Here is a 23,831-nt window from a genome sequence, read left to right as displayed (position 1 = left end):
GTATTGAACCTGATCACAACCTATAATGAAGTGGCTGGTCCCCATTGCTGTTGATCTCCATTGCTATTGTTACAAAAAGGCTACCCAGCAAGAGTGGAGAGGCTGTTGGGACGAAAATAAACATACTGGTACAGTATTTATCTGTAATATCCACTCCAGTTTTCCCTGTCTCCCCTACCCTGCTGTTGATTTTGTAGGAATTGTTTTAAGTTCCTGTGGGCAGGGACCTCTTTGTATTCTGCAAAGCACCAGGCACAGTGAAGGAATGATAATAATGACCATTTAGTTGTTAACTAATGACACCGATTAATAATTATTGCAAAAAATAAAACCAATAATTAATATTTATTACCAACAGGTAATATAGATAAGCATATATTATCGGTATGTACTATGAATAAATTACTTTTGGGGAGGGGGAGAGGCGGTAAAACCACCCCCGCATGCGGGACTCCTTTTTCCTCCTCGTGCCTTCTAAGAAGCAAACGCTACTGAATTCAATGGGCCTCCTGCTTCCGGGCTGAAGCGTGCATAGCATTGCAGCTAAGTTGGGGGCCATCTGGCGTTCCGTTCAAATGCAAGCGAGAAACTTTCCGAACTTATCGCTCTTTGAAAATGTTGGCGTTCGGCGTGGGCGCGCCCGGGTCCCCTCCCCTTCTGCCTCTCGCTCGGGCCAATCGGAAGCCGGCAAGTTGATTGGGAGGGAAAGGGGGAGGAGAGAGAGAGAAGGCAACCTGTCTCCACGTGACACTTTCAAAACCTTCCCCTTTGTCTGAACTGCGGGTTGCTTCTTTGCGAGCGTCCGAGTCCGGCGTCGTCTTGTGCGCCCTGGAGTTGGTGGCGCGTTCCGGCGCGTGCGAAGCCGGTGCTTCCCTCCCCCCACGACACGCTTCTGGCGCTGCTTTGCGATCCCCCCCCTCCTCGACCACCCCAAATTGCGGTGACCCCTCCGATCCTTGCCTCTAGTAGGGATCTACCGCTCCTCTCTCCCCCCACCCCCCAAAGGCCGATCCCCAGCTGCGGGCGCATGAGAGGCGATCTCTCCAAAAGGGACAGGAGCCCGTGGATTTAGAAAGGCGCGTCTCGGAGGGGCCATGGCCGGCCGCAGAGCAGTGCCCCCGTCGCTGTGGTCCGGGAACGAGCGGCTGCGGATCGGGGAGCGCCTCCAAGCCAGCCTGGCCGGGATCTTCGAGCTGGATCTCCTGCGGGAGACACAAAGGGAGACGGTGGAACGCGCTCTGGAAGGGAACCGGAGAGATGGCGAGCCGCAACAGGTGTGTGTGTATGTGTGTGTGTGTGAAAGAGAGAGATCTGAGAGAAGTCTGAGGGGAGGGGGGAGAAAATCGTGGGGGAAGTTTGCTTAAAATGTCCTTTAACTGCCTTTTGCACCAAAGAGTTCAGGGCAGTCAACAAAACTGACAATCCACTAATTCACATAACTGCGATTCAAAGCCAGCCGATTGGTACAACAAAGTGTAACATTTTTTGGGGAAAAAATATACAGTACCGTAATATCCCAAAACTTTAAAAAAGGAAGAAAGAATAGGGCGCATATCTTAGAACCAAAGGAATGCTATGCCAAACTCTTAAAATGCTCGCTCCTAGGCATGCTTACTCAGGAGTAAACTTACAGGCTGTCGTAGGTAAGGCCAGGAGGGGCTTAGCTTGCTAGGTTTCCAGTGCAGCTACTCTAAGCCAGTGTGCAAAGGATTGCAATCAGATAGCCCCATCCCAGGCTATCCATTATATATAATTATACTGTATGCATTATATATAATTATACTGCATGTGCCCCAAGGTATGTAATCTGTTGTAGTTGGACTCCTTGCAGAGCTACAATTCCCAGCCCAGCACCCTTAAACTACAGTTCCAAGTATTCTGGGGGAAGACTGCTGTAAAGGTGTGACGTGTATGCAGCCAGAGTCCCACTCGGTTCAAAGGCGTTTCTCTATCTGATTGCAATTCTGCAGTCCTGCGCACACTTAACTTAGGGGGAAGTGGCACAGAGGAAGGTGCCATTGTACCAAGTCGGAGCATTAGTCCACATTGTAAACACTGTCGGGCAGCGGTTTGGGGGGGTGTTCAAGTGGGGAGTGACAGAGCAGGATAGCTCAGCCAGTAAAGCTTGAGACTCCTAGTCTGAGGGTTGTGGGTTTGAGCCTCATGTTGGGCAAAAGATTCGTGCATTGCAGGGGGTTTGACTGGATGACCCTCGCGGTCCCTTCCATCTAGGATTCTACATACAAGGCAAGATGCTCTTATTGCCGAGCGACGACATTTCCCCCCACTAAATAGCGCTTTACAGGGTTTGTTTTCAAAGGCTGTTGACGACAATCTCATTGCCAGACCTGCTTTTTTATTATATTTTTCTGTTTTGACACACGTGGTAAGGCAATTTAGGTATTTTCTAGAAAGGCAAAGTGTAAATCCGCACATAATGAATTGCACACTGTGAGACTTGTGTCTGAGTAGACAAAATGTGGGCCTTTGGTGTAATCCAAGGAGGCACTTCTGTGATGGGTTATGCCTTAACTCTTCAGCGATTCACAGCAGGTGCCGCTGGCTTTTCTACTGGTAAAATGCATTTGAGTAAAGTTGGCTTTCTAGTTTTTGAGGTGGGGGGAGTAGCTTGGTTGTTGGGAAGTGATATCTTTGGGGCAGGATTTTGGGGTGGGGTGAGCAGGAGGGGCCCCAAACAAAGTAGAGCACCCCCATTTTAAAAATTAGCTTTTATATAACAACAACAACCAATAACAGAATGAACACACACACACACACACACACACACACACACACACACGTACAGAATCTGAAGTACTCCACACAATTTCAAACACTATACCAGGGAAAATACACTACTGAGATTATTCTCTCTCCTTGCTTGATTGGAACATATTGAATATAGGGAAACCAATCGATAAATTGGGAAAGGATCCTTCTCTGATTGTCCTTGAGGCTTCTCAACCACACTGGTAAATTTTTCAGAAATGTAGCCCATTTTGAAGAAAGTGAAATAATCAGACCTAAAGAAGCCCTGTATCCATTATGTTTAGAGTCTAAAGCTGCTTGGCTGCACCACTGTTGTAAGGATTTTTAGAAAGAGCTTTGGGCCTAAGTGGGTCTGATACAGAAATGCACTTCTGCGTGTTGCAAGTACTCTATTCCACACTTAAAAATGGAAAGCGTAATGCTGGTGGTCAGCAAAAGAGGTTTAAAGACTGTCTCAAGGCAAATTTAAAAAATGTAGTATAAACACTGACAACTGGGAAACACTGGCCTGCGAGCGCTCCAGTTGGAGAACAGCCTTTACCAACGGTGTCATGGGCTTTGAGGACACTCGAACTCAGGACACAAGGGAGAAACGTGCTAAGAAGAAGGCACACTTGGCAAATCCACACCCTGATCAACTCCCTCCCGGAAACCAAAGTCCCCACTGTGGAAGGACGTGTGGATCCAGAATTGGCCTCCACAGTCACTTACGGACTCATTGTTAAAACCGTGTTTATGGAAGACAATCTTACTTGGCTACGAGTGATCGCCAAAGAAAGGACATACTTGAGATCACTTCAGGAAAAGTAACTTATGCCTTAATTTGGGGGTGGGTCGGCAACCTGCTGGGGGTTACGTGTGAGGTGTGGGTGGGGCTACAGGAAAGCCAGAGGTTTCTGCATCCAGCTCCTTTTCATAATGCAAGAGGCATTATGGCAGTTGCGAAACCCATTCCAGTCAGGCAAAGACGCTCAAGGAGCATCCAGCATAGGGCTGTTGAAGGACATGGGGCCAGACAGGGCCAGACAGAGAGGCCTAGAGGGCCGGCCCCCCCATGCATCAAGTTCCCAACCCCTACCTTAGCTGAAAGAGATCCAAAGTGTGCCTTGCTGGTTTCATTTGAAAGCCTGTCAGTTGACTACAAGAAATCTAGTTTTTTAAAAAAAGTTGGCCTATTTAAGAACCCTGGGATAGCTCAGCTGATAGAGCATGAGACCCTTAATCTCAGCGTCATGGGTTTGAGCCTCATGTTGGGCAAAAGATTCCTGCATTGCAGGGGGTTGGACGAGGTGACTCTCACGGTCTGCAATTCTATGATGGGCATAGAGATGTGGCTGTTGTTTTTAAAGAAAAGAACAGTCTAACTTCAGCTGGGAACACCTGTTCATTACTTGGAGCTTTTTGCAGGGAAACATATTCCAAATAATGATTTAGAGAGTTAAAAAACAAATCCTGAGGAAGAGTGGTCCCTGCCCCGAGGAGCTTCCAATTTAAAACCTGAGAAGGATAGGTGCAGAGTTGTGAAGTCAGCAGTTGGGGTAGGGTGTATGTCTTGGGGGATAATGGGAGTGGGGTTGATTTGGAGACAGAAAGATTTGCTTTGTACAGTCCAGGTGCCCTGACCTTAGGGAAGGCTGGATTCAGAAGGGCTGTGGCAGAAACTAGGAAGATCAGGCAGGTGTGTGAGCTTGGGGAAGTCCATAAGTAAGGCTTGCCGACGTGGCAGATGTTTAATGAACGTAGGAGAGGAGCTCTTCAATAGAGGAAAAAGAAGAGAGGGTGGTAGTCTGGGAAGGTTGAAGGAATGGGAACTATAGAAGGGAGCAATGTATTCAAATGATGAAAAGGGGAGAGCCTGTGGCGACGTTTTGGTGGAATGGCGTGATTCTGGCAGGACCCCATGTCGTGTGTGCTGGATCTTGCACAGGGCAGAATGTTTACACCAAATATGTGCAAGGTCACACTCTTGCATGTTTGTCTGGAATAGCGCCCAGGTTCTGTTGTTGCAACCACACATGTGTTTTGGAATCCGCCCATCGGCATCCACCTGAAATGGTGGCGTGGGCAGCAAGTAATCCACTGTTTGGATCCTGAATGGCTAAGCAGGTGGTGTGGGGGGGTTGTTTTTGCTTTTCTGCTATTCATCCTTCCTTGTGCTGAAAGAATTTGCTAGCAGGGGGTGTTGCTGCATCGAAACTCGGACAGCTGGGCCACTGAGGAAACAGTTGTTATTAACTGCCCAACAAAGGCTGGTGTGTTGCTTGAAAGCTTGCATGCTCCTCTTCTGGATTCTCCCTGTACAGAGTTGCCCTACCAGTTTCGCATCAAAGACGTACCCAGTACGTAGCTTCCCGTTTTATATTGCGTACAAAAAAGGTTTCTGTCAAATTGTTAGCTCTGCTTTCCTCTCTGTGGTCTGAGCAAGGTGTTTCGGGAAGCTTTTGGCAAATCAATGAATTTTGGTAAATTAGCAGCTGGGCTAGTTGCAGAGAAGAATACCAGCACAGAACACCTTGACGTTGGTTTGATGAAGCGTTCTGCCTCTCCTGAAAGCTTGCACAAGCTGAGACTACGGCCTGTTAATGATTGCCAGTTGGATGTTGATGAGGCATCTGTATCTATAAATATACCAGGAAATGTCACTTTCATTTTCTGACTGTTCTCTCTCTCTCTTAAATGATCCTTGCTATTCATCCGTGGCCACATTTTACATCATGTTTTGGTGAACTGGGATCCTTGATCAGCATTGCCAATTGTAAGTGCAGAATTAGGAAGCTGGTGCTCCTCCTGGGATGAATTAAATTGGATAACACAGGAAGCTGTGATAGACCAAGACATAGTTTTCCCCCTCTAGTCCAGTGTTTCCCAAACTTGGGTCTGCAGCTGTTTTTGGACTGCAACTCCCATCATCCCTAGCTAGCAGGACCGGTGGTCAGGGATGATGGGAATTGTAGTTCAAAACCAGATGGAGACCCAAGTTTGGGAAACACTGATCTAGTTATTTTATTTTATTTATTTATTATTTTATAAACCGTCCTTCATCGTAAGACCTTGGTGTGGTTCACAAGATAAAAACATAGGATAAAGGCACAAATAAGTACTTAAGAAAAAAGCAAATCAAAGCAATAAAACCCTCTCTCCCACAATAGACTACACTTGCCCGCTCTGACTCATGGCAGCTCAAGAGTGTCATCTTGCAGACAGAGCAGGAGACTGTTGGTACCGAGGTCACATCCCCACCATGAATTCAAAGCAGCCTTATATCACTTGTAACAGCTATGGTTTCCACAAAGAGAGGAATGTAATTTAAGGGTGCTGGGAAATGTAGTTCTGCAGGGGATCTCCTAATGCAGGCATGGCCAAACTTGGCCCTCCAGATGTTTTGAGACTACAACTCCCATAATGCCTAGCTGACAGGACCAGTGGTCAGGGATGATAGGAATTGTAGTCCCAACAACAGCTGGAGGGCCAAGTTTGGCCATGCCTTGCCCTAATGACTCTCAGCATCCTTAACAAACTACACTTCCCAGAATTCTTGGAGTGGGAGGGGGGGGGACAATGACTGTTAAAGTGGTACTGTATTAGAATTTGTCTGGTGTGGATTTGCCCCTACAATAGTGCATCTTGCAAGTCTCACCAAGAGGGTGATTTGTTATTAACATTTAAAAACAAGCTGACTTCTGGGTGTTAGGATGTGGTCAGAGCCTGCCTGTGTCTGGAGTGGAGCGCCTCCTTTGGAAATGAGATCTTCTCTTTTCCTGCAGTCTTGGAATCAAATCAAATAATGCAGGGGATCCGGGCTAAAAATGGCACTAGCGAACCCTCTTGGTTTTCCAGGCCCCTCTTTGTCTCATGCAGGTAGCAGCTGTTGCTGCAGAGGTCCTCCCCATGCTGGGAGTCCTGGCAGGTGGGGTTTGCCTTGTGGTTTGGCTTGCCAGCTGTGGGCGTAGGCCGGCCATTCCCCCTGCATGCGTAGGGTGGGGTGAGAGAGCAGAGCAAAACAAAGCACCTGCTGTTCACCACGGTGACTTCCTGCTTGGCACATCTGCTACCTGGAGGGAACAGTGTCTGTCCCTCTCCTCCAGCTTCCTTGTTTTTGCTCAGATTTGTAGACCTGAACTACGGTACCTGACAAGCGTCTCACTGATGCACAGTTCGTCGCTCTGTGTTTCCATTCTTTTCCTGCATTCAGGAAGACCCTTAACATGCGTTGTTGTCTCGTCCGCTGCAGAACCCCTGTGTGTTTTGCAGGGGATTCTGGGAAGAGCATGCGAAATGCATTCTGGGAAGGGCGCACACGGTTCAAGCACGGTACTTGTGGCGCTGTCCCACGCGGAGAATGAGCTTGCACTAAAGCAATACCACTTGATCGCTGAAAAATTGATGCTTTTGAGTTATGGTGCTGGAGAGTCCCATGGACTGTAAGAAGATCAAACCTATCCATTCTTAAGGAAATCAGCCCTGAGTGCTCACTGGAAGGACAGATCCTGAAGCTAAGGCTCCAATACTTTGGCCACCTCATGAGAAGAGAAGAATCCTTGGAAAAGACCCTGATGTTGGGAAAGATGGAGGGCACTAGGAGAAGGGGACGACAGAGGACGAGATGGTTGGACAGTGTTCTCGAAGCTACAAACATGAGTCTGACCAAACTGCGGGAGGCAGTGCAAGACAGGAGTGCCTGGTGTGCTATGGTCCATGGGGTCACGAAGAGTCAGAAACGACTAAACAACAACAGCAATACCACTTTATAGAAAATCTAATTGTCAGGAGTGAGCACTGCCTCCGCTGAGGGACAGCAGCTCTTTCCCAATCCTGCTTCCTGGGACCCTTCTAAGTGGAGAAGCCGGGAATTGAACCTGGGAACTTCCGGATGCAAAGCAGGCACCCTCTTCATTGAGCTATGGCTCCTCCTAAGCAGCCCATGTAGAGCTGATTCATGTGAGAAACAAAATCGCACACTGACTGCACAGCTTTTAGACTATAGGTGGAGATTGTTGCCTGTTTAAATCGGCCCCTATTAATACTATTTTTTAATTTCTTAAACTAAAATCTGGCATATCAGGACTGAGGCTGTTTCTTCCTGACACACTATTTTGTTTATCTTTTAATATTGGAGTCAGTTGTTTAATATCGAGGACTTATTAATAATAATAATAATAATTTCATTTCTATATTAAGAAAAATTCACAAAGCAGTTTACAACCTACATTAAAACGTCAAATGAAACAATCCAGGATTAAGTATTAGTGAAGAAAGTAAAGTATACAATCAAAGCAACACAATTTGCAGGAAACTGAAATATTAAAGATTTCAAAATAAAACGTTGCAAAAAAGGTCAACTACAGAATGCACATTTAACACAGCAAAGTCAACTTTTTAAATGTTGTTATTATCAGGAGTTGTTCGTACCCCCCAGGAGCTGTTTGCTCAGTGTCGTGGGCCCAGCTTTATGGAACTCCACTGCACTTGAAGTCAACAAGGGCCCCTTCCCTGTTGATGAACTTCTGGCTGCTGCTGAAGACTTTAAAAAAATAATAATCAGCAGGCTGAATTCTGATTTTATAGCTCAAACCGATTTTTATCTTTATCCTGTTGTTCAGATACTTTTTACTAAGAGACATTTGAAATTCAGCGGTGTATAAATAATCAACAGCAAGTAATTGCTTTCCACATAGGTTCCAAGGCAGGGTAGAAAATAAGGGTAAAAGCAGTTCCAAAACAGCAGGGGAAGAAATAACAGATGAGTTTAAAAGCGGTACAAAATGGGATGCCCATGGCAGAGACCTCTTCATCCAGCTGGTAAAGCTGCAGACGTGTGTACACACATTGCTGCTTTTTTATACTGACATAACCTCCAACGTTTCTCCGATGAAAATAGAGACATACTAAGGAAAAGCAGGACGTTCTGGGATCAAATCAGAAAACGGGACGGTGTCTGTAAATCCATGACTGTCCCTAGAAAATAGGGAACGTGGGACCTTCTGCATGCAAAGCAGATGCTCTATGCACTTAGCCACAGCTCCTTCTATAGACGCAGCTTCTATCTTTGCTCAATGGTGTTGTAAGAAAGAAAGCCTTCTGTTTTTGTTTTATTGGGGGGGGGGAGAGAAATGCTAATGGATTGGCAGTTGATTTGTCTTTCGAGCCCTCTTCTTTCTCCCTGCTCTGTGCCGACACACCCCTCTTAAACAGCTTGCTTTATTTTATGGGAGAACGAGCTCTTGGGCAAATGGGCAGATGGCAGCCGCCGGCGGGGAGCTCCACCCGTGGCAGGGAGAGGCTTTCACGTACACCCAGTGACCTAATCGTGGGCAAACAGTGTTATCTTCCAGGCTAGGCGAGGAAGGGTGGCATGTCAGCCGAGGGTGGCGTGAGATCGGGCCTTTAGGCCGTCTAGCTCAGGAATGTCTGCATTGGTTGGCAGAGGCTCTCCCCAGGGTTTGAGGCTGGGAGTCCGTCCCCCCCCCCATCCTACCTGGGGGTAACTAGGGATTGAGCCTGGGCCTGCCGTGTTTCACAAACTTGGGCCTCCATCATCCCTGCCCAGAACGGAGGGCTGTAGTGAAGATTGATCAGAGCTTTGCATTCATTCCTTTATTTATTGCATGTCTACCCCACATTTTTCTCCATCTCATTTAATCCTCACAACAACCCTGCGAGGTAGGTTTTGAACCCTGGTCTCTTATCTCCAAAGCCCTGACACTCTAACCAGTATGCCACACAGTAGCTCTTAAAATACTGTTCTGGCTCTCATCTGTCGGCCTCGGCTCTCCTTATCTTTAAAGTGAGAACAACATCGATCCAGTTCACAAAGTTCTCATGAAGGTAAACAAAGGACTTTTTAAAAAAACAAAAAAACAGTATAAGGCGGGTTTGCCTGTTTTAAGTCATGCACAAAAAAAGGCTGACATTTGCTCAATGTGCAAAGAAGCATTTTGTCCGCACAGCATGTCCTTAATTTATGGAATGTGTTGCCGGAACATGTGGCGGTAGATACTGGCTCAGCTGGCTTTAAAATCAAAATAAAAGGATTAGAAAATCAGCGAAGGCTCCGTTTGCCTTTGTCCATTAGCCGGCAAAGACTGGAACCTCCAAGTACAGGGGTAATATATCTCAGATTACCTAATGGCAGGGAGAGGCAGCAGGGGAATGTATTGGCCTTCTTGCCTTGTTTCTGAGCTTCCCATGGAAGCATATGGCTGGCCACTATAGGATTAGTAGGGTATTTGCTGGATTAGATGAACCTCAGGTCTGACTGAACACTTTTTCTTACTATGTTTATTTTTTATATTTTTTTTTGCATTTATATCCCGTCGCCTTCTCCAAGGAGCACAAAGTGGTCTACATGGTTCTCTCCCTTCTTGCTAAATCCCCACAACAACCCTGTGAGGTAGGTTGGGATGAGAGGCAGACCCCAAGCTCACCCAGTGAGCTTTGTTGAGGAGTGGGGGGCCAAGTCCTAGTCTGACACTCTAACCACTATGCAACACTGCTATGTGGGGGATAGAGAGAACATGCGGCCCTCCAGATGTTTGTGGGCTGCAACTCCCACAAGCCCCAGACTGCATGGCTGAAGTTCATGGGAGTTATAGTCCAACAGCACCAGGCATGCCACAGGTTTCTCCTCATCCCTGCGCTACGTGTAATGATAACAGTGTGGCATTGGTGTTAATGTTGTTGTTGTTGTTGTTTAGTCGTTTAGTCGTGTCCAACTCTTCGTGACCCCATGGACCAGAGCACGCCAAGCACTCCTGTCTTCCACTGCCTCCCGCAGTTTGGTCAGACTCATGTTGGTGGCTTCAAGAACACTGTCCAACCATCTCGTCCTCTGTCGTCCCCTTCTCCTAGTGCCCTCAATCTTTCCCAACATCAGGGTCCTTTCCAGGGAGTCTTCTCTTCTCATGAGGTGGCCAAAGTATTGGAGCCTCAGCTTCACGATCTGTCCTTCCAGGGAGCACTCGGGGCTGATTTCCTTCAGAATGGATACCGTAGGTTTGATCTTTTTGTAGTCCATGGAAATCTCAAAAGAGTCTCCTCCAGCACCATAATTCAAAAGCATCAATTCTTCGGCGATCAGCCTTCTTGATGGTCCAGCTCTCACTTCCATACATCACTACTGGGAAAACCATAGCTTTAACTATACGGACCTTTGTCGGCAAGGTGATGTCTCTGCTTTTTAAGATGCTGTCTAGGTTTGTCATCGCTTTTCTCCCAAGAAGCAGGCGTCTTTTAATTTTGTGACTGCTGTCACAATCTGCAGTGATCATGGAATCCAAGAAAGTAAAATATCTCACTGCCTCCATTTCTTCCCCTTCTATTTGCCAGGAGGTGGTGGGACCAGTGGCCATGATCTTAGTTTTTTTGATGTTGAGCTTCAGACCATATTTTGCGCTCTCCTCTTTCACCCTCATTAAAAGGTTCTTTAATTCCTCCTCACTTTCTGCCATCAAGGTTGTGTCATCAGCATATCAGAGGTTGTTGATATTTCTTCCAGCAATTTTAATTCCGGCTTGGGATTCATCCAGTCCAGCCTTTCACATGATGAATTCTGCATACAAGTTAAATAAGCAGGGAGACAATATACAGCCTTGTCGTACTCATAATTTCACAAAATTTTATGCTTTGGGGAAAAAACGTTTTTATGGGCAGCTGTAGCCCTGACTGTTTTTGGGGGCTGCTAAATTCTTAGAGAGACATTTCTTTTTAAAGAGCGGATAATCTTCTCCAGCACTTGAAATTCGCCAGGAGCATTTTGCACCTGGCTACCAAGTGAAGGTGCCTGGTGCAAGGATAGCACCTGATGGCTCTACCATTTGGAGATTCTTGCCTGGGGATCCTTGGATCTGGACTGTTTTCACACACTAATACCCCATCCTGTAGAATTCTATCCATTATATTTTATCTGCACGAATTTCAGGAACCAAAAAGTTGTATTGAAAAATATGGTTTTTGAGCTGTCTGGTTCAAAAATAGCAGCTAGACCAGGCACCCCCAAACTTCAGCCCTCCAGATGTTTTCAACTACAATTCCCATCTTTCCCGACCACTGGTCCTGTTAGCTAGGGATCATGGGAGTTGTAGGCCAAAACATCTGGAGGGCCGCAGTTTGGGGATGCCTGAGCTAGACATTATGTTTTGTTGGCTGTAACCCTGGTTTAAGGAACCATTTGATGCCTGGTCTATATATCTGAGTTTCTAACGCTGATCTCATCTCCCCCACCACCACCACTACTCCATCTGAGCCCATCTTCTCAGCAGCCTTTTTGGAATAATAAATACAATTCTATAATTGGTTATTATTCCCGGCTGAACTATATAATCAAAGTAGTTTTTTGCAACAGCAGCAGTCTCGAAACAAGCATTTGGGTTGTTTCTTTATTAGTGAATGTTAAATTTCAATTTAAAAATGACGTAAACACACCGTTGTCTTTGCAACGGTTTCCTTCTTAAGAATTACGAGTGTGTCTGGCCTTCACAGAGGCCTCAAGGCTGTCATCATCTGAGGTCTTTGTCTGTGTGCCTACTCCAAGGGAGGTCCAGACGGTGGCAAAATCGAGACGGGCCTTTTCAGTGGTGACTCCCCACTTGTGGAATGTTCACCCTGGGGAGACTCACCTGGCACCATCTTTGCATGTCTTTTTCGCCAGGCTTTTTCGCTTCTAATCATTTGCAGCCTCCTTGAGCTGGTGGGGTGTTTTATACCCACCTTCTCAAAGCAGGACCATCGTTCGGATTTTTGCCTTTGTTTTCTCTTACACTGGTTTCAATGTGCGCATTCGTATAATGTCACTCACATTGAGTTAACTTGATTTTTGGAAGAAGAAAAAATGCAACCAATAGATTTGATGCAGAAAACAAAACATTGCGTCTCGCTCCACCGACGGGGCGGATTTGGGGGTGGTAATGAATTAATGTGGACAAAATGGCAGCCCCAACCTGGGCCCTGTTAAGTTTTAGGGGCCCAAGCCCAGAGGAATGGCTGCTTCCCAGTCTGCCAGCCACACACGCCATGCACCCGCCACATGACACGTGCGTCCGGCTGTCTCGCTTGCTATTTCAATAGGTAGCCAGGAGGCCCCAAGACAATGGCGACAGCTGCTTGGCTTTAGGAGGAGGAGGAGGAGGAGGATAAACCTCCCCCCTTCTCCTGTTCATGTTTCATTCCTGCTGGCTCAGCAAATGGGACTCTTCCCCGCTCCCCCTTTCCTTGCGTGAAGCAGCTGTCTTAACTGTTGTGGGGGGGAAACTCCGCAGGCATGTTGCAACTTTTACCCCTCCAACGCCCCACGGAGATCAATAAATCTTGGAATCCGGCCCAGGTGCAGTCTTGAGGGACAGGCAGGGTGGGTTAGGAGATAAGCCGCAGCATGTTTGCTTCCTCTTGGATTTCTGCACCGGTTAATACCTTTGGTTTTGGAGTCATGCCTTGCTATCAACCTGCCTTTGGAACGCAAGAGTTGGAAGGGACCCCCCCCCCCGGGACATCTCATCCAATTCCCTGCAGCGCAGGAGTTGCAGATGAAGAATCCATGACAGGTGACCATCCAAATGTGCACACTGTCAATAAGACATATTAAAGGTTTAGAGAACTGTGTAGGGAGCCAGCCAGCCAGCCAGCCATGCCCTGTTTCAGGATACTCCATTCCATTGTTCACCCTGCCCAGGTCCACCCACTGGGCTTTGTTGTAGAGCGGAGACTCTGTGTCCATCTGAGCATTCTCAGCTGCCTTTTGAGCTGCTTTGAGGTCCCCCCCTTTTTAATCTAAATATTTGTTTGTACTTCTAGAAACCTTGGGGTTTCCCCAAGCCTGCTGCTATCTGCCTCTATTTTTTTTTGGGATAAGTCACACTCTTCTGACTACATAAGGATTAGCGTATAGCGAATGAGTTCACTCTTAGTGTAGGGTTCAATCCCTGACATAGTCTGATTTGCTGTGGGACAACGTCTTATACGGGTGGCAGCCATTTTGTGTGTGGGTTCTGTTCCTGGCCCCTGTACATGTAGATGGAGCGCACATAAGCCTGCCACATTCTGCCCCTGTTCCCTTTTCCAGGTCCAAAACGAGCCATTTGTCGGCAGTCACGCATCCATCGGACACACACAAAATGGTTGCTGCCTGTATTCCTGTGAGACCGCTACAAACAGTCATGGCTTCTCTCCCCAAAGAATCCTGGGAACTGGAGCTGTTTTGAGTGCGCTAAGAGTTGTTAAGAGCCCCCAATTCTCCTCACTGAGCTCTGATTTGATCCTGGGAAGAGTGCGAGAGGAACAGGGGCTTCCTACCAACTCTCAGCACCCTTAACAAACGGCACTTCCCAGAATTATTTGGGGGGAAGCCATGATTCTCTCAAATGGTAGCATAGAGGGTGACGGGCAAGGAAGATTGGCCTCTGTTATCGCAGGCCAGGTGGTGGGAGGAGACGTTCCAGAATGGGGCTTAGCGAGGGCCCCCGAAAAGCCTGAGGGTGGTTAGCTGGCTTTTGCAAAATGGGATTAGACAAATCCAATGAAGGGACACATCTGTCAGTCACAAGATAAAAGCATCAGAAACCTCTGTGTACAGAGCGTGGGGCTCCTTCCTTCTATTTCCGCTCTCTGGGAGAAGCGTTCCATTCCTTCCATAGCGAAAAATTACCCCCGCACAAAAGAGAAGGATCAACCTTGAGGTTTACAAATGCTTAAAAATATTTAAGGGAGAAAACCCAGGTGGACAGGAGAATGGAATGGCGTGACTGAAGGAAGTGGCGCGAAGAATGAGGTTCCATTCTGTATTTTTCGTATTTATCTGGATAGGTCGTTTCCTGCCTCACACCTGCAGACAGAAGTGGGTGTTGCTCATAGACATCGGTGCACAAATCCAAGAGCCCAGTGTGGCCAATAATAATAATAATAATAATAATAATAATAATAATAATATATTTATTTATACCCCACCCATCTGGCTGGGCTTCCCCAGCCACTCTGGGCGGCTTCCAACAGAAAAATAAAACACAGTAATCTATTAAACATTAAAAGCCTCCCTGAACAGGGCCGCCTTCAGATGTCTTCTAAAAGTCTGGTAGTTGTTTTCCTCTTTGACATCTGTTGGGAGGGCGTTCCACAGGGCAGGCGCCACCACCGAGAAGGCCCTCTGCCTAGTTCCCTGCAACTTGGCTTCTCGCAATGAGGGAACCGCCAGAAGGCCCTCGGTGCTGGACCTCAGTGTCCGGGCAGAATGATGGAGGTGGAGACGCTCCTTCAGGTATACTGGACCGAGGCCATTTAGGGCTTTAAAGGTCAGCACCAACACTTTGAATTGTGCTCGGAAACGTACTGGTTAGACTGGTTAGAGTGTCGGACTAGGACTTTGGAGAGAGACCAGAGTTTGACTCCCCAGTCAGCCATGAAGCTCACCTTGGGCCAGGGCCTAACCCGACCTCACAGGGTTGTTGTGAGGATAAAATGTGGAGGAGTGTATGCTGCTTTGAACTCCTTGGAGGAAAGGTGGGGCTTAAATGTAATCAATAAATAAAATAGATAAGTTTTTGATGCAGGTGTGTCCATTCATCGTCGCCTCCACCATTTGAAAGAAAAAAAATGGGGTTGGAGAAATGGAAACAGGCAAATGAGGACTGCCTGTTTGGAGGAGGAGACGGTCACAGGTTGGGGAAATGGAGCAATGTGGTAGGTGCCAAAGGGCTAAAGACCCAATTCCTCTACTGTCAGGAACAGACCTCCTAATAGGATGGCATCTGCAGGAGGCCCTCATCTGCAAAGTGCGGGAATCAATTGGGTATATAAGGGATGAGACAATCTTCCGTATACATACATAAAATGAAATAAAATTGCATATTAAAATATCTGTCAGTGTCACATATCTGGGTAAAAAAAGAGGTAAAGGTAAAGGACCCCTGACAGTTAAGTCCAGTCGCAGGCGACTCTGGGGTTGCGGCGTTCATCTCACTTTACAGGCCAAAGGAGCTGGTGTTTGTCCGCAGACAGTTTTTCCGGGTCATGTGGCCAGCATGACTAAGCCGCTTCTGGCACAACAGAACACCAAAACCAGTGCAGCACACGGAAACGCCGTTTACCTTCCCATTGGAGCGGTACCTATTTATCTACTTGCACCGGTGTGCTTTTGAACCGCTAGGTTGGCAGGAGCTGGGACAGAGCAACGGGAACTCATCCCATCGCGGGGATTCGAACCGCCGACCTTCTGATCGGCAAGCCCAAGAGGCTCTGTGGTTTAGACCACAGCGCCACCCGCATCCCTCACATATCTGGGTAGGCCTGCCTAAATAAAAAAAATACAGTACAGTACAACAAAGATGTCTGCCTAATGTCAATGGGCCGGGTGGTTCCAGGTTGCAGGTGCTGCCATGCTGGAAGATTGATACCCTATGAGTGTGGAATGGAGATTATGTGGCACTTTCGAAAGAGCCGACTGCGCAAATCGAAGTGGTCAAGTGGGCATATATGATAATAGCAAAACTTTGAATTTGTCTGATAATAAAATCAGCAGCCGTTTCCTTTTTCCTCTGCTGTTCTGTCTCACAAAACCCATGCTTGTCCCCCCCCCCCTTGCAAAAAACAGGAGGACCAAAGCAGCCTGGGCGATAACCGACTACCCACCACCACTAAGCTGGACCGGAGCAAATCTGAGGACCTGCTGGGGACCCCAAAGGGACCTCGCACCTACAGCTCATCAGAGAACATTGAGGCAGACCCCGGGGTGCTCCATGCTCCCATGGGGGATGGATCAGAGAAGGGATGCCTTGGGTTGCGGATGGTCAGCGAGCAACTCCTTTCCTCCAAGAAAGCTGGAGTCAATGGGGGAGATACCCAAGAAATCTTGGAGGCAGACTCCAGGCCCAGCTCAGGTATGCCTGCTCCAGGTTCAGGGGGGAGGAATCTACCTGCCTGGTGGGTTGTTTGATTTATTTGTATTGTAAATTTAACAGAAAAAAGAAAGAAAATGCAGGCAGCTGGCTCACATCAGCAATAAGAATCATCCATCAGTTCTGATTTACAGGGCAGTCTCGAGCAGGTCGGCCGCCCTGGTGCTGAGGGGCGGAGATCGCTCCGGCGCCCCCACCCTCGTAGGGTGCAGCAGGTTTTCCACACAGCTTTGCCGCCCGGCACCCTGCCTACCAGCCTGGCGCACCGTGCCACCGGGGGTCTACCTAGAGCCGGCCCTGCTGATTTAAATGTTTATATTAATATAGGCAGTTCATGTGTCCAAATAGATATCCAAACAAGACTGATGATTATAATATCAAATGTTCAAATATAGAAAGGGCAGTTGATTAGAGCATGGTGCTTATAATAATGATCTATGAACCTTTTAGTCTTGAGGTATAAAGGTTATATTCAATTAGTAGGCCCATTGAATTTAATGAACATGTTAATCACGTCTGTTAACTTCTGTAGTTCTGCTCTGAGTACAAATAGTATTTGGTCTCTACAACCAGAAGGGTTTTGTAGGATCCACTTCCATTGTCCATCTGTTAATTCCTTGCACCAGAGCAATGGAATGGAAAAGGGGGTGAATGTCCGAAAATATCAAGGATTTTTCCGAAACAAAGCTAATGTGAACAATGTTTTCTGACCAAAAAGAAGACCCCCTCCACTAGACACTAGGCAGTCCCTACGACACACACCGGTCCTTCTCCCAGAAAACATCTGATCCCTTTTCTTTAAATCCAGTTAAACCTCCGTCCAGAGTGCTTCACTAATTTTTATTGAAAATGTAAAAGACAAGGCTGCAAACAATAAATAACAAACACTTAAGAGAACTGTCCAGAATTAAATTGTTTAATTTAATTTCACTGCACACAGGTGGTGTAGTGACAATAAAGGTTTATTTATTTTATTAATGGCAGCAAAGGTAAGGAAAAATAAATAAAATATACAAATAAACAAAAATCAGGGGTGAGTTTGATTTATTCTGCCTCTCTTCCCAAGTTTCATAGTGTGCAGCATAGAGTTCCCAAAATACCAGTCACTGATCTTGAGTGCCAAATCTTTTAGCTATTAAGAGATCCATAAATGTGTATTTCTGGCTGGCGTATTTGAGGCCTCTGCTCCCACATGTATATATTTAATAACATCAAAACTAGACTAGATAAACACTGCCTTTTCTTGATTTTCCCTCTGTGTAAACAAGACTCTTTGTATTTGCTTTTTTTACATGTGGCCAGACTTTACCACCTCAAATTTCCACCATGGCCAGAGCACTGCATCTTCTTTCATTGTGTTTTCCAGGGTTTTACGAGACGAGCGAGATGGGCTCCCTGTCTGATTCCTGCGCCTCCGTCCACAGCGATGGGCCTGGGGGTTCCCGCTGCAGCACTGGCTCCCTCTCCCACTTGCCGGGCCTGCGGGAGGCCACCTTCTCCCGCCCACGATCTACCGATGAGGCTGCTGTCCGCCTCCTAGATCTCCAGCTGCAGCGTCTCACCTTGGCAAACGCCTCTGGCGCGGACAGCAGGAGGCCTGTGTCGACAGGTGAGACGCACTTGCATGAACAGGTCCGCTGTGTGCTTGAGCCTCTCTCCTCTGCTCCAGCCAAGAGAGGAGTTAAAAAGGGAGGAATGAGGGTAGAGTACAACAAAGAACACAGACTGGGCTGCACATGTCCAAAAATAAGACACCGTCTTATATTTATTTTTCCTAAAAAAAAAAAACACGGTGGCTTATTTTCAGGGGATGTCTTTTATTATTATTATTAAGTATGGTACAGTTTAACCTGCAAGGTTAAACTGCCTATCACTTTGGCTTATTTTCGGGGTATGGCTTATTTTTGAAGAAACACGGTAGCTCAGTTGTAGGGCACCTGTTTTGCATGCAGAAGGTCCCAGGTTCAATCCCTGGCATCTCCAGGTAGGGCTAGGATAAACTGAGACCATGTTTACGCTGTACAGATAGAGCAATTTGATACACAGTCCTTTGGGGGAATAACTTGGCTTTTCCCCAAAGAATTCTGGGAGCTGAAGTTTGTGAAGGGTGTAGAGCAAGCAACCCCAAACTGCGGCCCTCCAGATGTATTAGCCTACAACTCCCATGATCCCTAGCTAACAGGACTAGTGGTCAGGGAAGATGGGAATTGTAGTCCAAAACATCTGGAGGGCCGAAGTTTGGGGATGCCTGGTGTAGAGAGTTGTTAGGAGGCCTCTGTTCCCCACACAGAGCTCCCTTGGAAGATTGTTAAACCATTCTGGGGTTTGTGGCTCTGTGAAGGGAATAGGAGTCTCCTAACAACTCTCAGTACCCTTAAAAAAAGACACCTCCTTGGATTCTTTGGGAGAAGCCATGACTGTTAAAGTGGTATAACGGTGCTTAAAATGTATAGTGTGGATGTTGCCCATAGGACAGCTTTCCTATGACCCCAAATTCTATGAGGTGATCCTGACTTCTAAGTTCAGCTTCCTGAGAACCTCCCTCCTCCCTTTCAGTTTGAACTAACAAACAGGAAGTTTTTCTCTTTATTATTATTTCTTTTTTGAAGCATCCTTTTAGCGGTTTATGAAGATCAGTAATAAGGCAGACCCTGTTCTTGGGCTTACCGTATACTAACTGAAAAGACATGACACACAAGGAAAAAGGGGGAGGAGGAAAAAGCAAACTCAACTCAGGTGTTATGTTTTAGTTACGAGATGGCACCCGTTCCCCCAGGGCAACTGGACTCTGCTGCCATGGGCTGCATAAACAGTTTTGTACCGCCCCAAAATATATTTTGGATTTGTTTTACTCCATCGGCCCCGGCCAGCAATTCAGATGTTGCTGAATGACTACAGATGACCCACCCCTGTTTTATGCCCATGTGAGTTCAAGGAATGATTGAACATGGGCAATACCCAATACTAGGTCTTCTGAAAATAGACTCATTGAAATTGATAGGTATGACTACGCTAAGAACATTAATAGCAATGGGTCTGCAGTGAGTCTAACTTAGCTGGCTACAACCAGGTAGCTTCTGCCTCCCTTGAATCCCTGTTAAAGAGACAGTCCATCTTCTATGTTGCCCGGCCTATGGTCGTTGGTTCCTGTTACCCATAAGTCCCTTGTGTTCCCTTGCTGCAGGTGACCTTGAATTCCTCCTGGGCCTTGGAGACTTGTCCCTCCCACTCCCAAAGAACCCGAGTCTCCAGCTGCTGCAGTACAAGTCGGACCTCGTCTCCCGGAACACCAACGAGATCTACCACTACCCGAGCCCCTTGCATGCCGTGGCTCTGCAGAGCCCCCTCTTCACCAGCAGCCTCTCCCAGAGCTCGTCTCAGGAGGATCTGGATGAGGGACCCCTGGAGCAGCCTGGCACCAGCTCCCCAAAGAGAGTGGCCGCGTGCTCCAAGGAGCAGCAGAGAGCCCGATTGGACCAGTACGTGGCCAAATTGGTGCTACGTTACAAGTGCCGCTCGGCAGCCAGCAGGCCGGAGTCCGGATACCTGGCGGGGAATCAGAAGAGCTTGTCAATGTCCTCCGTCTGCAGTTCTGTCCTGGGTGCCAGCCAGCTCCTGGCGCCGGCGCCCGGGTGGAAGATCCGGCGGCGCATCTCCACCTGCTCGCACCTGCGCTCTCCAGAAGGTTCTGAAGGGGCACGAGACTCCCGGGTTTTAGACAGCCAAGGGGATTTCACTCCATTTCTGGAGCTCAGCTTGGTCCAGTCCAGCACCACCAACCTCGTGAAGACTACCGAGCCGTCGGTGGTGTCCCTGCCTGATTCTCTCCCACCATTTCCAGAACCTTCCGTCATCCCCTACCCAAAAAAGCAACATGGCGGATCGGAGGTCCTGGGCTGGGTCAATGGGGCCCGTTGTCATGTTGTCCAGGCCGAGGCTCCCTTCAGAAAGGAGGCCTCGTTGCCGCAGGCCACTATAAACTTTGACAGGCTGTACAAAGGCAAACATGCCTCGCGGGAGTTGGTGAAAGCAGCTGAGAGGCAGGAGAAGCCGGCCGAGAGGAGCTGGCTGAGCCCCCGGGAACTGCTACGCAGGCTGAGCCTTCGCCGTAGGCCGCCCGCCCGCGTGGGGAGCAGGGCCCGCGCCAGCTCGGAAATCAATGTCCACGCGGCGGCGGGGCTGGGTTGCCACAGCGACTCACAAGCCAGCAGAGGCAAAGCGGTCAAGCCGAAGTGGACATCGGTCTTGGAGATTTCCAGCAAAGCCCCCGGACGGCAGCGGCTGAAAGCCGGCACCTTCCACCCGCCCCAAGTGCTGAACCGCCACCTTGCCTTTTCCTCTGACTCGCCAACATCGTTTTGCTTCCTGGGTGGCAGCCATCTTGACCTGCCGCCTCGGCAGCGGGCTGGACTTGCCGGCAGCAGCCTTGGAGAGGTGGACGCCACAAGCGCCGTCAGCCTGAACGGGGACTGGATCCTCCATCAGCTCGGGGACAGGTGGCCCCGCACTGCGGCCACGTTGGACTCTGCTGACTTGCCAGTCCGCAGCTTCAAGCTCCGGCGCAGCCGCTCCTTCAAGGAGCTCAAGAAAATGATGTCACGCTCCTTCAAGGGCTCCAGGACCACCAAGTGACTCCTTCCTCCCCCCCCCCAAAGGGCTGTAAGATGTGTTGGGTGGGTGAGTGGAGGAGAAGAAGCTTCTTAACCGTTTTTGAGGCTTCTTGATTGACCTTCCTAGACAAGTTTCCCCATCCCCTTGGACAATGGGGGTTGTCTCCCGAGTTTTTCCCGCACCCTTATTGTTACGTACATCCTTGAATTTGGACATGATCTCTTTATGCCTCAGGATTTCTCACTGGCCTAAACAAGAACCAAAGATGGACATGGAACTCCAGCGCTTCTTCAATAATCTTTTCCTAAGAATGGATTGAGGGGCCTTGAAGCCACCACACCTAACCCTGGTGGTGGCTGGTGGGGTGGCAGGCTGGAAGCCCCACAGTAGGTGGCACCGGAGAGCCAATGGCAGGCAGAACCAACACATTCTAGTTTTGTCCCCATGCCCCCCCCCCATGAGTTGTACAAGGGGCAGTGCAGAGACTGAGGGAAATGGCAGGTAGTGCCACCCCCTGGACTGGATGTAACAAGGCAGGCGGGTGGGGGCTGGCTAGGGGCAGACTGAGGTTAGTGGGGCAGCCTTGCCTCCGCCCTCATGTACCGGCTTCCACTGAAACCCTTGAATTATGGTAGTCCTGCAGCCTAGCCAATATGAGGGTCAGAGACACCCCCCCAACATCCTTTAAAAGTGTTGCCTTGCCTTGGGTTACCCACCCACCCCAAATATGGTAGGGAAAGCATGCAGATCTCTATAAGTATTTTTTAATTATTATTATTTTTAGGATCCCCGGCCCAATTACAGTACTGAGGTATTTGAGGAGGAGGACGCTTTTCATGGCTCCCCATGGCTCAGACACACGGTTTGTATTGTGTTCGACCACCCTCTCTCTCTCTCTCTTGAACTCCCAGCGCTTGGTGACAACTTTTTTCTATTTCAGCGCACATTTTGCGAGGGGGTTCCCCAGCCCCATGATTTCTGTGGTTCATTTTAACTTGCTCTATGTTCTTCTCTCTCTTGTACAACGCTTAGAAAAGGTAGCATGTAAATTATTTAAATGAATAAAGTGTGCAGCCTGTCCTGAGGAACACACAGCCTGCCCAAACAAAGTCATTCCCTAGACCACCATCTGCCACCATCCTGGATTTTTCTTTTTGGCAGTTCGAAGCAGGTGGTGAAAACCAAAGAAGGGTTTGGCAGGGGTCCATTGTGTGGGGAGGGAGCTGTGTTAACAGGTTGCAAATCGTGCAGGCCTAACACTGATTTTGAAGTGGTATTAATTTGCCTTTTTCTTCAAGGTTTTATATTGCCTTCCCTTTCCAGTAAGGGTATAATGCAGAGTTGTGGCACTTTGGATGCCAATGGAATACAGTTCTCATATCACTACCCAATGTGGTGTCGTGGTTAGAGTGTCGGATTAAGACCCGGGAGAGCAGGATTCGAATTCCCACTCAGCCATGGAACTCACTGGGTGACCTTGGGTCAGTCACTGCCTCAATCAGTCCAACCTACCTCACAGGGTTGTTGTGGGGATTCAGTGAGGAGCGGGGGGACGACTTGTACTTGAGCTCCTTGGAGGAAAAAGTGGTATAATGAAATAGATGAAATAAGTACTGTAATCCTTGGGTAGCCGGGCCTAGTGGTCAGGGATGATGGGACCTGAAGTTCAACATCAGGCAGGCCACAGCCACCCCCCCTTCCTAGTGCAAGCTAACCCTGCACAGGGAAGGCCTTCATCACCCCCCCCCAATTTCTTCATTTTGGCCCCCAAAGGCTTCCAAAAGTCTTCCTAGATATTTCTGTCTGGTACCGCTGCCACCTTTAAAGGCTGTGCTCCCATCTGCCTTCCTCCCCCCCCCCAACTGTAATTAAAATGGATGAGTAGCCTTTAGCCATCTGGATGTTTCTGAACTACAGCTCCCATCTGCCCTAGCAAGAATGGCCAACGAAGATGGGAATTGTAGTTCAGCAACATCTGGAGGCCCAAGTCTCCCCACAGCAGACTCAAAACGAGGTAGCTTTTTTAAACCGTCGTTTTGTTTTTATCCGCCTTGCTCTTTGAAACTGTGAACCTTACTTCCCCCACTACATGTAAATGTTAAGATCAAGATAGAAAATAAAAATGAGCAGTTTGAAATTGGGCGTCTTGCTTGGTCTTGGGAACATGGGATGATCAGAGTGTGAAGAGATTTAAGGATGTTTTTTCTACTGAAGCATTATTACAAAGTCTTGCAGCAGCTAAGTATATATTCCAGTATGTTTTCTGTCCGTATATATCTATAACTCTTTACTGACTGTGACTGTCATGAAGAAACCCTGTAGACGGGATAAAAAGCTCCCCTTTATCCTCCTAGGGTGGTTGTAGGTCACTGGGGAAAGGACTCTCCTGCAGAAATAGTAGACTTTGACACTCTTCTGCACCATTGGAACATTGCCCCACTGATCTCGAGAATAACGTGCCCTTCAGACGGTGAAAGTCCTCCACCCCTGGTATCTATGATCATACCTCACTGCGTTTTCATATTTGCGATGCAACACTTTGCAATGCACACTGGAGAGAGGTGTGTTCCCACC

The 23,831-nt window shown here is 48.0% G+C and overlaps 2 protein-coding genes across 2 annotated transcripts in view; one reads left to right on the top strand and one right to left on the bottom strand.

Moving 5' to 3' along the window:
- Positions 1–1,082: 1,082 nt before the first annotated feature.
- The window catches only part of TTC9C (tetratricopeptide repeat domain 9C), a 32,781-nt gene continuing 10,032 nt past the window's right edge, over positions 1,083–23,831 (bottom strand). The window contains exon 5 of the mRNA XM_088659289.1: positions 1,083–1,202. The gene's annotated coding sequence lies outside the window, so the exon portion shown is untranslated. The remainder of the gene's footprint in view (positions 1,203–23,831) is intronic.
- LOC118076072 (uncharacterized) lies at positions 1,095–23,394 on the top strand. The gene is made up of 4 exons (XM_035098598.3): positions 1,095–1,274; positions 16,343–16,628; positions 18,013–18,255; positions 19,831–23,394. The coding sequence occupies exons 1-4, from the start codon at positions 1,095–1,097 to the stop codon at positions 21,276–21,278; spliced, it is 2,157 nt and encodes a 718-aa protein (XP_034954489.2). The 3' UTR covers positions 21,279–23,394.

Source organism: Zootoca vivipara, chromosome 16 (genome assembly GCF_965207765.1).
Source record: "Zootoca vivipara chromosome 16, rZooViv2.hap1.1, whole genome shotgun sequence".
Taxonomy (NCBI): Eukaryota; Metazoa; Chordata; class Lepidosauria; order Squamata; family Lacertidae; genus Zootoca; species Zootoca vivipara.
Note: the sequence above shows the minus strand (reverse complement) of the source record. Positions and strands in the feature narration are given on the sequence as shown.